At 50.7% G+C, this 15,998-nt stretch overlaps 1 protein-coding gene across 2 annotated transcripts in view; it reads left to right on the plus strand.

Annotated features, from left to right (window-relative positions):
• VAV3 (vav guanine nucleotide exchange factor 3) overlaps window positions 1–15,998 on the plus strand; it is a 159,226-nt gene that overhangs the window by 71,822 nt on the left and 71,406 nt on the right. For both annotated transcript variants that reach the window (XM_006092618.3, XM_006092619.3), the window contains exons 16-17: window positions 7,400–7,501; window positions 7,816–7,916. In XM_006092618.3, coding sequence (XP_006092680.1) covers window positions 7,400–7,501; window positions 7,816–7,916 — 203 coding nt within the window. The remainder of the gene's footprint in view (window positions 1–7,399; window positions 7,502–7,815; window positions 7,917–15,998) is intronic.

Raw genomic sequence — 15,998 nt, forward strand, 5'->3', positions numbered from 1 at the left:
CTTAGCTATTGTAAATTGTGCTGCTATGAACATAGGGGTGCATACATTCTTTCTGACTGGTGTTTCAGGTTCCTAGAAGTGGGAGCACTGGTCAAATGGCAGTTCCATATTTAATTTTTTGAGGAAACTCCGTACTGTTTTCCATAATGGCCGCACCAGTCTGCATTCCCACCAGCAGTGCACTAGGGTTCCCTTTCCTCCACATCCTCGCCAAGGCTTGTCGTTTGTGGATTTGTTGATGGTAGTCATTCTGGCGGGTGTGAGGTGATCCCTCATTGTCCTTTTAATTTGCATCTGTCTGATGATCAGTGACTTTGAGCATTTTTTCATGTCTCTTGGCCTTCCGTATGTCCACTTTGGAGAAGTGTCTGTTTAGGTCCGTTGCCCATTTTTAAATTGGATGGTTTGTCTTCTTTTGTTAAGTTGTATGAGTTCCTTATATATTGTGGATATTAACCCTTTATCAGATGTGTCATTGCCAAATGTGTTCTCCCACACAGTGGCTCCCTTTTCGTTTTGTGGATGGTTTCCTTTTCTGTGCAGAAGCTTTGTATTTTGATGTGGCCCCGTTTGTTTACTTTCTCTTTAGTTTCCTTTGCCCTAGGAGATGTGTCATTAAACATAGTGCTACGAGAGATGTCTGAGATTTTTCTGCCTATAGTTTCTTCTAGGATCTTTATGGTTTCACGACTTAACATTTAAGTCTTTTATCCATTTTGAGATTATTCTTGTGTATGGTGGAAGTTGGTGGCCTCGCTGCTGCTGCTGCTGCTTTTTTGCATGTATCTGTCCATGGAAAAAACACCATCGTTTTCCTGTTGATACTTCCTGGCGGGAAGGACTCACAGTAGCATTTAGTTCATTACCCTCAGCCTCTGTGGTGTGCAGACAATCCAGGAGGTTGCTCTATGGCAGTGGTTCTCAACCTTCCTAATGGCACGACCCTTTAATACAGTTCCTCATGTGGTGCTGACCCCCGATTTCATTGTTACAAATTGAACATAATTAAAGCATGGTGATTAATCACAAAAACAATATGTAATTAGATATGTGTTTTCCGATGGTCTGAGGTGACCCCTGTGAAAGGGTCGTTTGACCCCCAAAGGGGTCGCGACCCACAGGTTGAGAACCGCTGCTCTATGGCATTTCTTCTAGTAAATCACAGTCCGCAGAACAGCCTAGCTCAGCCGTGGGCAAACTACGGCCCGCGGGCCGGATCCGGCCTGTTTGAAATGAATAAAACTAAAAAAAAAAAAAGACCCGGGGAGAGCCCGCCGTAGTGAGCCCTGACCTCGGGGCTGTGTGTTATGCATGCAGCCCTCTTCCCACGCCATCGGCTTTTAAAATGCACCCACAGCAACCGCTTTAATTTAAAAAGCCAGGGTTCGATATGTCAGAGCTCAAATATTCTCCGAGAAGGAGCTTTAATGCACATATATTATTAATGCGCTATCAAAGCACAGATCCCCGAGTTGATTCCCACCAGCCAGTCATTAGTCAAAGGCTACACCGAGCAGGCCCCGTGCGTGCGGTAACAGATGCATTTCATTTCTGGTGGCCCTGACTATCGGGGAGAAGGGAAGGGAGAGGCAGGAAGTCGGCCTGCAGTTTCCAGTTAGGAGAGAGAAACGGAGTTGAATAGAACATCGGTTTTATTCCTTCCTGGCCATGGGGACAAGAAACTCTTTGGAGAAAAGCCTGGGAAAAGCAGGCCTTACCACGAGGCATCCGAAAGGGGCCTGGGCGTTGGGGGAATGGGGGGATGGGGAGTCTCCAGCCCTTTGGGAGCTGTGTGGCCCCTTCTAAGCTTTGTGAAGATTTACTGAGACAAATATCAAGTGTAGCACTGTGCTTAGAAATATGAGGTTCCTGTCCTTGAATGCCAATTCTCTTAGAGGATGAGGCAAGGAACGACTTAAAGAATAAAGAAGCCCGGCTGGTGTGGCTCAGTGGTTGAGCATCAACCTATGAACCAGGAGGTCACAGTTCGATTCCTGGTCAGGGCACATACCCAGGTTGCGGGCTCCATTCCTAGTGTGAGTGTGCAGGAGGCAGCCAATCAACGATTCTCATCACAGATGTTTCTGTCTCTCCTATTTCTCCCTCTCCGTTCCTCTCTGAAATCAATAAAAATATATATTAAAAAGAAAAAGAAGGAAAAAACAACAGATCAAAGGCTCTGGTATAAAAGCTGGGGGAGACCCACACTCATTCAGCGGAGCCATTTTATTTGCGCTTCGTTTTCAGCAGAGCGATGCTGATTTGCTGATGGAAGCGGATAGGTGGCCATTCTCCCTCCTGCCTGTGACTCCTTAAGAGCGTGCTTGGGGATGCCAGAGAAATGTCAAATAAGCATCACCTAAACCCAGAGAGAAAGGACAGGCGTGGATCCCCACCAGGCGACCACAGAGCAAGGATACTATGTCGTATTTGCCAGTGCTTTGTCATGCATGGCTTGCTTTTGCATGTTTCTGGATCAAACCGGCGACTCAAAGGCTCCCTTTAATGACAGCTGAGATGTTCTGAGCACTGTCCCGTGTCCTGCTTCTGTCAGCGCTGCCAGCACAGGTCCAGTTCCCTGCGCGAACCATACGTGAGATTCGGGAGAGAGCGGCCGGCTCATCGTGGGAGATTCACGCGACCAGGTCAGCACCCCGAGACTCAGCTCAGCCCAGGGCCGCGGATGGCGTCCGCCTGGATTTCATACCCAAAAACAAATCCTTCAGATTGAAAGCTGGCAGCAAAAGCCTTTCAAGGAGAAAGAATAAAAGGTGGTTTTTAGAGCAAGTCATCTCTCCAAGACACAAACCTGCGTGTGGGCAAATAGCACAGAGATGCTCTGTGGATGGTACCTTAGTAGTTATGCCCAGAAGGCGAACCAGTGTCCAAACAGACCCCAGCAGGCTTGGGACACCCCAAAAATGCCCAAGCACGTGCTGCCACAGTCAGAATGTCGCCCCACATGCGCCCTTCAGGAAGGCCCACCACGCTCAGGCCCACTCGTGACACCAGCATCGTCTCCCATCTCCTCTCCCAGGTCTCCAGAAGGACACGTTCAGATGAAATGAGAGGCACGAAGTTGTTACTGCCGGAAAGGGGGTGTCTCAAGAGCAAGAGGAGCCGTCACTGACCGCAGAGCTGTGTGGGGATGCAGATACAGGAGAGCTGGCCGGGCTGTCGCTGGCGGCCTTGATTCCTTTCCTGTAACCATGTAATACAACTTAATGAGCCCGGCCGGCCTGGCTCGGTGGTTGGGCATCAACCTATGAACCAGGAGGTCACGTTTCTATTCCCGGTCAGGGCACATGCCCGGGTTTCGGGCTCGATCCTCAATGTGGGGCGTGCAGGAGGCAGCTGATCGATGCTTCTCTCATCATTGATGTTTCTCTCTCTCTCTCTCTCTCTCTCTCTCTCTCCCTCTCTCTCCCTCTCCCTCTCCCTCTCTCTCCCTCTCTGAAATCAATAAAAATATACTTTTTAAAAACACGCAGTGAGACCAGGCCCCTGGGAGGTGCAGCCCGCTCGGGGAGCAGGTGGTTGTGCCCTTCAGTTGGACGGCAGGAAGCGTGCCCACGGCAGCTCCTCCGCCCGGGTCTGGTTTCCGTGGAGATGGGAGCTTTCTGTAGCTGAAGCCTCCTGACGGCCTCCCCAGGAGTTAGTGCCGCTAAAGAAATAATAAAATAAATCCCTCTGAGAAGGGCCACCCCGCTGAGACCGTGGAGGGCAGCACCGCCTCCCTCTGTTCCCCAGGCCGAAGCCACCTTCCTCGGGCTGTAAGATGGGGATCCGCTAACATGACTCACGGGTCAGACACGGCCGGCCCACCCCGCGTGATGGGACACACGTATGTACTACCTCTGGCTGTGTCATCACTACCGTGAGAGAACTGAGGCTGACACAGACCCCAGGGTCTGTGGACTCTGGGCGCTTACAGAAGAAGTATGCTGCCCCCCTCCTCTCTCCCCCTCCCCCCATTCTAAGAGACAGAAGTTACAGCTTCCACAGACGCTTATGTATATATGTGGGAAGATCCAATCAGACCTCCTGATGGAGAAGACGAAGAAGAGGAGGGAGGAGGCAGGAGGCACAGTGCCACCACCCGCCCGCAGCCCCAGCAGCAGTGCTCTGGGTTTGCTGGAGCCCTGTCTCAGCTCAGTGATGAGAGAGAGAGTCATTGATCGGCTGCCTCCAACCCAGGCATGTGCCCTGACCGGGAATCGAACTCCTGGTTCCCAGGTCGACGCGCACCCACTGAGCCTGTCCTCAGTGTTTGCATCCCACCGGCTGTAGACCATGCGCGTTGACACCTCCCTTCAGTGGCCCTTGATGTGACTTGGTGTAATTCCCGGGACTTTTTCATACACGTCCTCCCCCGAGTGACCGAATTTCTTACTGTGCTTCATTTAAATAATTACACACGGCTCCGGGCACAAGGACCCTGAGCATGTCGCAGCCTTCCTAAGGGGAGTCCTCTGGGACTCAGTCCCAAGGCTACCAAGGGACCTTGCCTCTCACAGAGCACAAGGCTGACAACATCGTTGTTATGTGGGTTTGGAGTCAGCAATTCCCAAATGCTAGCCAGTCCTCATCGATCCCCAGGCCTGGGCCAGGCTGAGTCCTAAGCGCTTTCACGCCCCCCTCCCTGCAGGAGTCGGCGTTGATTAGTATTCCTGGGTGCTGCTGGCCCACCGCCCGAGGTCGCACTGCTGGTTCGGGAGCTGGGATTGCAGCCCAGGTGGAATTTCGGCCTCCTGCCCTCGGCTCTGCTTGCAGATTCCGCTGTGCCCCCGGAGCCGCCCGGGGTCAGGGAGTTAACTCTCACTCTCTAGCGTTTGATTTTAAATTTTAAAAGCCATGTGCCGTTAGCGTTTTCAAGCATTTCAGCCGTAGCCCCCTGCTGTCCTACCTGCCACTTCCGGTCTCATCTCCTCCAGGCCAGCCATTCCTCACGACATTTTCAGGATTATTTTCTCTATTACCAGACTTCCCTTCTTAACCTCCCGGTGCGATTCTCCTCTCAGCTTTTTGGCTTCTGAAAAGTCAGCTTGTTCCTCGTTAGTGGGCAGAAGTGTTAAGTAGAAATGGTCCAAGGTCAACTTGAATTGACCCTGAGAGGAAGGGGTTCCACTAGGTCCCAGGCCGGTTTCTAAAATGAATCCAGTTCTTCCCTCTTTGGGACCCATTGACACGAGTTTCTGCCTGAAGGAGACCTACTTAGAGCCCGAAACTCCAGGCTGATGAATTTTTCAAGTTCCCAGGACTGTGGCTGTTATCTGACAGTTCATCTATGACTCTTACTTTAATGCGCACAGAGAACGAACAGCCCTTCCTGGCTAAGGGAATGGGGTTAGATGCGCCTTTCAAAGCTTAGCTTTATGGACTCAAGCATCAAATGTTGCCCGGCTGGTGTGGCTCAGTGGTTGAGCGTCGACCTATGAACCAGGAGGTCACGGTTCGATTCCCTGGTCAGGGCACATGCTCGGGTGGCAGGCTCGATCCCCAGGAGGGGGCGTGCAGCAGGCAACCGATCAGTGATTCTCTCTCATCATTCATGTTTCTGTCTCTCTATCTTCTCTTCCTTCCTCTCTGAAATCAATGAGAAAAATATATTTTTAAACGAAGAATCCAGTATTTTCTGAACAATGTGAAGAGAGCTTTGTTTCCAGATCCCTGTCTTTTCTCTGATGTGTCGTCAGCAGCACCGAATGCCTCTGTGGAGACGGCTCAGCTTCTCAGCATGCATGGGAGTCGTCTCCTACAGAGAGAGGTCGCCTGGAGCCGGAGCGGAGGAATCCCCGGTGGCACTGATGCGCGATTGCATTTGTAGCACGCTCCCCTTCAGCCCACGGGGTGGAGGGCTGACCTCTGACCCCTCTGCCCCTGCCTGCTGCTCCGATCGCCTTGGCTCATTTTTTTCATAAGGCTCTTCCTGGCCCCTCGGAGTCTGATGCCTGGTTGCCCGCCTGCGCTCTGCTTCGTTAGGCCAAGGTTCCGCATGGCTGAGAGCTGCGAGTCTGGAAGAGGGGACATCCCCGCTCATCCGTGTCTCACGCTGTCCCTGCAACCCCACAAATTGCTGAGACACCCCAGAGAGCATCGTCTTGGCTCTCTAGGTGTAGCTCTGCTTCGTATCCATATTTAACGTACCCTTTTCTAATTTTTCTGCTTTTGTCTGTGACCTGGGTAAACTGCGGATATGTAAAAAGTCCTCTAGACATGGCTAGACTTAGCTGTTTCAACAGACCTGCTAGTCACACAAGTCGAAGGATATTAAGGTGAAATTGCCTTGAGCTAGAGGTTTGGCGGTGGGAAGCACAGACCGGGCTTGGAGGTCTTGGCCCTGCCATTTTCTTTGCCTTAACAGAAGCAACTGTGTCCTAGATTGTAAACGAGTGACATCATTTTCCCCCCCCCCCCCCCCGCCCCAGCTAGGATCGGCGTGAAGGTTAAACAAAATAATGATCAGTGTGTGGTTGTCACCGTGTCCATAAAGAGAAAATGCACTGAGAATGTCAGTTGGCAGTAGGCTTAGTGTATTTTTGTGTATATGCACATAAAATATAAAACCGCCTGGCCAGTGTGGCTCAGTAGTTGAGTGTCAACTCATGAACCAGGAGGTCATGGTTCGATTCCTAGTCAGGGCACATGCCTGGGTTGTGGGCTTGATCCTCAGTGGGGCGTGCAGGAGGCAGCTGATCGATGGTTCTCTGTCATCATTGATGTTTCTATCTCTCTCTCCCTCTCCTTTCCTCTCTGAAATCAATAAAAATATATTAAAAAAACATAAATGATAGCATTTCTTTGTTTAGTTTTACCTGGATTGTAAGGAAAGTGAATTGTTTGTTGAGGAGGAAGTTTTTTGTTTTGTTTGTTTGTTTGTTTGGTTAAGCCTGCACTAGCTGCCTCCCTCCCTTGTACCTTGTTTCAAACGTTTCATAAAATGATTTCATTCACTTTTATAGACCATCACAGCAGCCATGTGCCTCTGCAGAGGTGGGCTCTGTGGAGGGACCCTCTTCCCCTCCCTCGCCCCCTCCAGCTAGTTTATAGCTCAGAGCTGTGGCCAGAGACAAGAAATGACTGTCTAGCCAGTTTTGTGTTTTCCCGAAAGGTTGACTTCCGTGGCTATTCTGGAAAGTTCTCTGGGAACACTCGATTCTAGGGAGGATCAGGTTCCTTAACTCCTCACAGGCTGCTGGCTCTGACACAGTGAGATTTCGGTGCACGTTTTAAGGCAAAACACACCCTTGGCTTTTAGAAATGTTGCGTATGGAAGAGCCTTTTTGCTCGAATCAGATCTCCACCCCATGGGAAGTTGATGAACTCACATTTCCAATGACTGGACTGCTCCTTCCCTGGGAGCCTTTCTTTAGGAAGTTTCTTCTTTCCCTTCTTCCAGATCCAACATAAGGCCAGACCATGCCGACTCCAATTTCCACGAGTTTAAGATGCACACCTTCAGCCGGGTGACCTCCTGCAAGGCCTGCCAGATGCTGCTCAGGTGAGCTCCGTGCGGCCAGGGTCCAGCCTAAGGGAGCGGCCTCATTGCTGAGTGTTGCAGGCTTCCCTGACGTCCCAGCCCAAGGTTCCTGGGGGGTGGGGGGTGGGGGGGACATGGGGATATTGTCTTAACGGTGTGGACCCCACAGAGCTCTCCTGGGCCTTGAACCTGGACGGGTCCCCCAGGCCCGGGAGGTCCCCTGCCTGGGCTTCGCACACAGCACTGTGTTCCTGTTTTTCTTTCTCGCACTAATGACTGCGTAAAGGCAGAGCTCAGCGCCTGCTCACCCCTCTGTCTCCCACTTCACCTTCCAGAGGAACCTTCTACCAGGGCTATTTATGCTTCAAGTGTGGCGCCAGGGCACACAAAGAATGTCTGGGAAGAGTCGACAACTGTGGCCGAGTTAATTCTGCGGGTAAGTCATGTCTCTTGGGGTGAATCTGCTGCTCATTGGGACACAGCACTTGCTAAACGTAATTCAGGCCCCATTGACTCCTGGGATGTGTTTATAGTAGCATCTCTTCTTTGACACCCATTGATGAGCACAGGTTAGAGGATTGTTGAAAGTCATGTGACTTCTCTACACACGTGGCAGGCAGAGGGTTCAATTTTTCGGAGGAGTTAGGGAGGTTTCATGTCACCCATTTCACTCACCCCAACCCCCTCATCTCACTAAGGTTGGACCCATACCACCCAAACAGACACGTGGAGTAACAAAACAAAACAAAAAATTATTCCTCATTTCTATCTTCAGTTCCTGAATTCCTCCCGTATTCTCTTAAATACTCAGCTCAGAAATGCCAACAATGCCAGCAGTCAGCATCACGCAGAATAATTCATGAGTGAACGAATTGAATACATTGTCATTTCCCAGCATGGAACAAAGAGCAATGTTATTTGGATTTTGTGTAAATATTTCCCCCTTGGTTTTTAAAAATAACACCCCACGATTGTTTCACGGACCCGTCTCTAGCCGTCGGCAACCGCACACTCAGGAGCCTTTCGCCTCTCCTCCCGGGCTCTCTCTTTCTTCTCTTTCTTTCCTGGCCTCTTTATTCTTTCTCTTTCTTCTTCTTTCTCTTTGTCCTGTTCCCCTGAGTTTCTCTCTCTGCGTTTTATCAATAAGACCTTTCAAAATCAGTGAAACTTTTTGAAGAGAAGAAAGGGATCTTGAACAGCTTGAGCTCAAAAGGCAGCCATGTCAACCTTTGATTTTCCCAAAGGGAAAGGTGGACATTGAATTATTTTGGATAATCTGAGGAGAGAGAATCTGAGGAAGAGAATAATAGCTCGTTTCAGGGCTGACTTCAGAAACCGGGCCATAGGGGCAAGGGGTGAATCCTATTAGAGGTCTGAGATCACAGCACCTTACTCACTTGGCTCCTTCAGCGGACATATGGCCGGGGCCCCAGGAGCCGTTCCCCGTGCCGGAGACGGGCAGCTGCTGGGAGAAAGTCTGCCATTAGCTGAGCACTTGCACCATGCCTGCCCCACGGGCCTCTGTGTGTGGCTCCAGCGCACACAAAGAATGTCTGTGCTGGGTCAGGGCGCTTCTGCAACTCACTCGAGCTCTGTCAAGTGAAGGCGACAAGGTTAGCACCCACTACTATGTCTGAAGGTCAAGAACAGACTACAACCTGGCCAGTGTTGCTCAGTGGTTGAGCATTGACCTATGAACCAGGAGGTCAGGGTTTGATCCCTGGTCAGGGCACATGCCTGGGTTTCGGGCTCGATCCCCAGTAGGGGGTGTGCAGGAGGCAGCCGATCAATGATTCTCTCTCATCATTGATGTTTCTATCTCTCTCCCTTCCTCTCTGAAATCAATAAAAAATACTTAAAAAAAGAACAGTCTACAAAGTTGTAAGATACAGAAGAAATGGTATATAGTGTTATCGCGATTCTTTGTCTACCTGACAAAATTGATCACTTAAACTTTGTTGTTCATGTTCACGGGCCCCATTTTTTCATGTCTTTGGGGAAGTTCATATGTTATTTGCCCATAGAGGCTGGTGTGGTTTCCTAAGCTCTGCAGCCCTGTTTGCTGAGTCTGGGTGGAATATAAAGGGGTTCCATGATTGAATTGGTTGGTGTGGTTCTTCGATCCTACAGGGAATAGTAAGAGGAGAGTAGTTGAGAGTCAAGAGGTCTCATGGTTGGTTGGCATGGTTCTTCCGTTCTATGGGTTACAGTGTGGGAGAGTAGTGGAGAGTCAAGCAGAGATTCCTTTTTTTTTTTTTAATATATTTTTATTGATTTCAGAGAGGAAGAGAGAATCATTGATTGGCTGCCTCCTGCACACCCCCTACTGGGGATCAAGCCTGCAATCCAGGCACGGGCCCTTGACCGGAATCTAACCCAGGACCCTTCAGTCCCCACGCCAACGCTCTATCCACTGAGCCAAACCGGCCAGGGCTCAAGCAGAGATTCTTGAAACTCTCTGCTATTTCCTAGTTACACGAGTTCGCGGAAGTTACTTAAACATTCCGAGCTCTCCTGAGTTCGTCTGTAAGATGGAAGTCGGAGGGTTCTTGTGAGGGTCAGATAAGATAACGTGATGCTCAGTGCAGAGCCCGGCACAGGGGGGCTCAGGATGGGAACCCAAGGGGCTGTGTTGGAAAGTCATTTTTTTAAAGGACGGGCTTCTTCTGTAATTTCCTTCTTGTTTTGGGATGTGGAGCAAATGTGGATAGAAACACGAGTGAGCACCAAACTTAGAAGTGAGACACAAGAATGACATTCACAGACTTCTAACATTTTAACTTTTTTGTTTTTTAAAAAAAAGGTCAGTAGGAAGGGAGAGGGAGAGAGAAAGAGATAGAAACATCAGTCGGCTGCCGCATGTGCCTTGAGCTGAATTGAACCAGTGACCTCTCAGTGCATGGGACAGTCACTGAGCCACACCAGCCAGGAGTGCATGGGACAGTCACTGAGCCACACCAGCCAGGACTAAAAATTTTCTTCTTTCCTTCCTTCCTTCCTTCCTTCCTTCTTTTCTTTTCTTTTCTTTTCTTTTCTTTCCTTTTCTTTTCTTTTCTTTTCTTTTCTTTTCTTTTCTTTCTAAAAAATAAATATGTATGAAGTGCCAGGCACTGTTGAAGGACTTTACCACTGTCCACTCATTTAGTCCCTCCAAGGGCCCGTGAAGTTGGTTTCATTGCTTTTCTTGTCTTACAGACGAGAAACTGAGGATCAGGGACATAAGAAACGTGTTTAAGTTGTTTAATAATAGAACATAGATTCTGCTCCGGGAGGGCCAGGTCCTGAGTTTATCCTGCGCCCGGGGCTGTGCTGCGAGGCTGCGGACTCGCTGTGCTGCCACCTGCCGCACGTGTGATGGCACAGAGAGTAACCCCAGCAGAGGCAGGTGCTGCGTCTTCTCTGGGAAAGGGAGAGATGTCCTAATAGGTGTTTTTAAGCAGTAACACTTGTGAATTGGGTAAGTTAGTAGCTACCAACTGTGTGTAGGTTTACATGTGTTGAAGGGTGAGAAATGCAGGCATCCCTGAGGGTCGTGCTGCCCGCTCTCAGGGGCTGTCTCAGAGCTGGACGATGTAAACACCTTCAGTCCTCGGCCTCTCGTGTTGAGATGAGGAAACTGAGTCATGCACATAGGAAATAAGGTAACTTAGACTGTCGGGGCCCCACAGATCATAAATAATGTCACTTACACAGCCCCCCCCCCCCCTCACTGAAGGGCAGCGTCGCTCTCTCAGCTTGGTTGCAGGATTTATTATAAAGCAGGAAAGAGGGGGTTCAGACCTCTGTGAATCCATTTTTAGATTCTTGCCTGGCTCTTCCTGTTCCCTCCCCTTGAAACACACTTTCTTTTCTCCCTCCGGTTCCAAGATCTTACTCTTTCTTTCCTTCCTCTTCTCCACGCTCTCTGCCAATCATTTAACCTTCCTCCACTGCCCAGCGCTGGTCTGATGTAAATGGTTCTCTCATTAGTTTTTGTGTGGGTTTTATGTATTTGCCACAGTTCGGCTGTGTTGTGGCAACTAAACGCCCCCAGTCCCGATGGCTTTAACACGTACCCGTTTATTTCTCACACACCCGGTGCTGCGGCCCTGGCTCTCGGGGGTAGCTCCCTTCTAGTTAATGGCTCGGGATCCAAACCAGTTCCATCCTGTGGCTCTGCCTCTTCAACACACGGCCTCCATCCAGGGTTGCTGCTCTTCAGACCCAGGGACTGGAAATGATCTTTGCCGTTTAGTTTGGTCACAGTCCACTGGTTAAAACCAGTCATGTGATCTCAACTGAAGGACAAGGGCAGCTGAGCATTGTGGTGGAACTCATGGCCTGTGTGTGGTGAGCCCTGCTCTCTGACGCTTTTAATTTCCTCTAGTAGATTGCATGGTCCTTCCCGATAGGGAGTGTGTTTCTCATTTGTATCTCCCACTTAGTACCAGGTCCAAAGTCAGGGTGCATAAAACCCAGTAGGCGATCCTTTCACCCAATAGGAGTGTTTCTGCCCCACTGCAATCCTTGTATGTTGGATGTGGCTGAATACCAACCTTCAAGCATTTGAAGTAGCTGAGTCACCTCTTCTTGTGGACGTTAAGCCTTCTCTGGGTGCTGTCTTTCCAGGGCTCAGAAACCCTTTATACTTCATGCTCCGTATCCCTTAAATTTACCTCGTCTTCATTCATCCTTGAAATAATCACTTGGCAAAAAATGCCGCGCATTTCTGAGTGAAGGAAGTAATGCATTCTCATGAATATTCCACTCCGACAGAGTACGGGCTCAAGTGCACATGAAGTATGGGAAAGGTCTTTTGATAAATGTTGGCTATTTGTAAGACCAACTGTGCAGCTTGGAAACAGATTGGAAGGTTGGGGGGTTAGTTTGTGTCTTCACATCTGGACACTCGCACGGGTATAAAGAGCAGGCAGTCCGATCCAACCCTCTTTGTCGCTGAACTTGAGCGGACTCCTCCCGCTCGCCATGGCAACCTCAGCGATCAACACGCAGGCACTCGGAGGTGTGCTGCCAGCACTTCGCGCTCAGTAATGACTAGGTCTGGCCTCCCTTGGACGAGAGTCTCCGAACAAGTCCCTGCCAAGCTGGCGTCATTCCCGAGTGGCATTTCTTTCTCACAGTGTCCCCCCGGGAGGTCCTGAGCCGGGACTGCAACCTCTGGGGACGTTTGTGCTTTTCCCCTCCCGTAGCATCTGGTCAAACACCCTTGGGTCCCCTCTCGCCCTGACGTTGCTCAGTACAGCTTGCTTTGCACCCTCTCCCTTTAAACACAGAAAGGGGACGATGCCGGTTTAAGGCACCTTCCCGGGGAGTGGGTCGCAAGCCTCAGCTGCTCTGTATTTCACCGAAGTGCACCCCACTTGCTCATCTGTTTAAAAACTCCGGCTGCAGCCACTCCTACTGGAGAGAGAGGCCTTGGTGGCCAATTGGTTTAGCCCTGCAAGGTTGCTACCCCCCAAATTGGCATCCGAAGTGGCTCTTCTATAGAGAGTATTGTAGTATTTTAACGTGACCGAAGCCAAGTGAATAGAATTTTATGTCAGCCCACCACCATTAGGTATTTTAACTTTTCTATGAACCAAGGCTTGATCTTCGATTATATAACCCAAAACTGGCTTTGGTTCTACTTCGTATCACATAAGTCAGTCCTCTTTTTTAATCAATCAAGACAATTTTATACTCAGGCCTTGCTGTGATTCCTTCCACTTGCCTGTTTGGGTCAGTTGCATGATGCAGTAGTAATTATTCAAGTGAACTGGGATCGGTTACATGGTTGGATTCCTCTTGGAGTCCGGAAAAGACTTGAACTCAAAGCCTCCCCCCAAGTATTGCTTATAGTGTTTTGTTTTCCAAGATTTTGCTGTAGATCTGAGTGGCGAGCATAGTATCCACACAACTTCCCCCCAATCTGGTTCAGTTCCCACTGTCTTCTCGAGTTACTGTTTCACAGAAACGGCCTGCTCTAGCTATGATGACAAGGCACCGTCCAAAGCTACACGAGTAACGACTTGTCTGTGCCCCCTTTGGAGACCAGTGATTGTACTGAGTATTGATGAGCTTGGTTGTAAGAAATAGAACTTCAAGTAAAAGACCAAGCAGATTGCATCGTGATACATGCACTGGGAGCCACTTGTAGGGGACGGACACATATAATTGGGCCGGATTTTTGTTTAAGCAAATGAATCATGGGACGTGCGTGTACAGCCTTGGTGGAAACCATTTCTCTCACACACATGCCCGTGGCGCCCCGGGCTGGCTGCAGGCTGGAGCCCTGCACGCCCCGCCCTCAGCCGCACCTCGGCTCTGAGCCACAGCGAGCTAGTTGGGACCTGATGAAGGAACGAGAGGTCTGAACCCCTCTCGGGCCCGTGAGTCACCACCTGGAAAGGTGCTTGAAAGGGCAAGAGCATTTTACAGTTTGATCAATAGGAGCCCGAGAAGCAGGCTGCAGGGGAAAGACACGTTGAGGATTAAAGACTTTGGGACAAAGTGGAAGAATTGACTTATTATCCTAAGGCCGTTCCCGGGAGAAAGAGACAGAGGGGGACTGTGTCTGCAGATCTCATCCAGCAGCCGTCCCAGCAGGTCAGAGTGGATTCGATGGTGATCAGCCCTCGGTGTCTTAGTCCTGATGTGGGACCGTGACTCAGAGTTGTGTAGGGATCTAAGCGCCCGTGTTGCAGTTTGGGTGAAGCAAGAGGTGGAGGACGGATTGGCAGGCTGGAAATCAGAGCAGCGTCTCCATAGCGCCTCATCCCAGGAGGTTCTTTCCTGGCTTCCCGGCCAACAGGAACTCTGACCTGGAAAACAGCCTGCCTTTGGGTTCCCCCCTCTCTCCTCCCTATTATTTTAGTCGACATTAACACACTGTTGCATCAATACGGTGGTCAGGATGGAGCTTTTGTCTGTGAGTGAGTCAATCCGCTCAATAATTAGAAATGTGTCAGTAAAGGGGCCTGGCTGAGAATTTCTGAACTCAGAACAGCTTCTAAGCGTTACTTCTAACCTGTTGGCTTTGGCCCTGTTCTCAGAAAATGTACAGAATCCTCCCACAAAATATGATGAGTGTAAGGTCTGACTCCCAAGAGCCATTGTTTACGTGATCATGCAGCCTGCGCAGGTCAGAGTGTGAGCGGCCTTCAGCCAGTGCCAGGGAGGGAATGAGCCTCTCTCTGGGGGAGGCGGGAGGAGTAGAGTGCAGGGGAGGGTGGGGGCTGTGAGGACCAGGAGTGGTGGCGAGGGCCAGGGTCAGCCCCAGCACAGGGCCCTGGCCTTGGACTTGGAGTTGCACCCAGCCCAAAGCCCCTTCTCCATTTTCCTCTGTGGGTTACACGGGGAGGCCTGTGGAGAGCAGTTCTTAGCGCATCCAATGAGGAGAATAAGGAAAGCGGATCCTCGAAGTGGGGGCAGCAGGAAGCGGGAGGAGTGAAGGAGGAGCAGTGAGTGGGGTGGTTCCCCGAGTCCAGTCTGTTCCCACTTGTGGCTGCCTGCACCTCACACCCTTTTTCTTCATTTTTCATTTTTTCTTTTTTTAATTTCAAAGACAGGAAGGGAGAGGGAGCGAGAGATAGAAACATCAGTGATGAGAGAGAATCATGGATCAGCTGCCTCCAGCACACCCCACACTGGGGATCAAGCCCTCAACCCCGGGCATGTGCCCTGATTGGCAATCAAACTGTGACCTCCTGGTTCATAGGTGAACGCTCAGCCACTGAGCCACGCCGACCGGGCCTCACACCCTCCTGATTTCTGTGAGAGAGGCTCACTCATGCAGGCGACTGGCCAGCGGGCACTAGAACCCTATCAAGATGCAGAGAGCTGTACACGAGGGTCTTTTTTGGGGGCCCGCTTTCAGGGTGAAGAGGCGCCAGTGTCTGCACAGCAACCTGCCACCCGGGAGGCCACGGTCCCCTCTTCCCGAGGGGCTCCCAGGTGCCCTCCTGGGCGTGGTGGGTTTACTGTTACATGTAAAGCGCATTGTAAAGGGCCTGTTTCCCCAGACACAAGGACACCTCCGTGCAGAGCCAGAAACAAAGGCTCCTCTGGGATGGACATGAAGGGGCACCTTCCGTGGGAACAGGACCCGGGAGATCTGGGTTTTGCGACGTCAGAGGTCATCTGGAAGCATCGAGCTCTGCTCAGTCTCCGGGGAAGGCAGACGTGGACTCACCTCCTGTTGGCTCGCTCTGCCTCTCTGATTGGAGGAGAAAGTAGCTCAGAGCTATTTGGGCAGATGGCTCTTTTTGGTCAAACCAGTGGGACAGGTATTACGACTGCTGCGAGGAACCCAGTTCACCTCGCCTGGGTCCTTAGTCTGAGCCCAGAATCCAGCCCGATGGTGCGTGCACAGACCCCCTCCCCAAAGCAGCCTCTCCCAGCCTCCCCCCTGCAGCCGCCTCTTTCTAGAGGGAGGACAGGAGTGGAGTCGCTTCCTGTGCAGGAACCCTGGGCAGAGGCAGCTCCCACCTGACAGTGGCCTGTGAAGCCGGGTGATGGGGGTGGAAATTGGATCAGGGAA

The sequence above is a fragment of the Myotis lucifugus genome, unplaced genomic scaffold (assembly GCF_000147115.1).
Source record: "Myotis lucifugus unplaced genomic scaffold, Myoluc2.0 scaffold_101, whole genome shotgun sequence".
NCBI lineage: Eukaryota > Metazoa > Chordata > Mammalia > Chiroptera > Vespertilionidae > Myotis > Myotis lucifugus.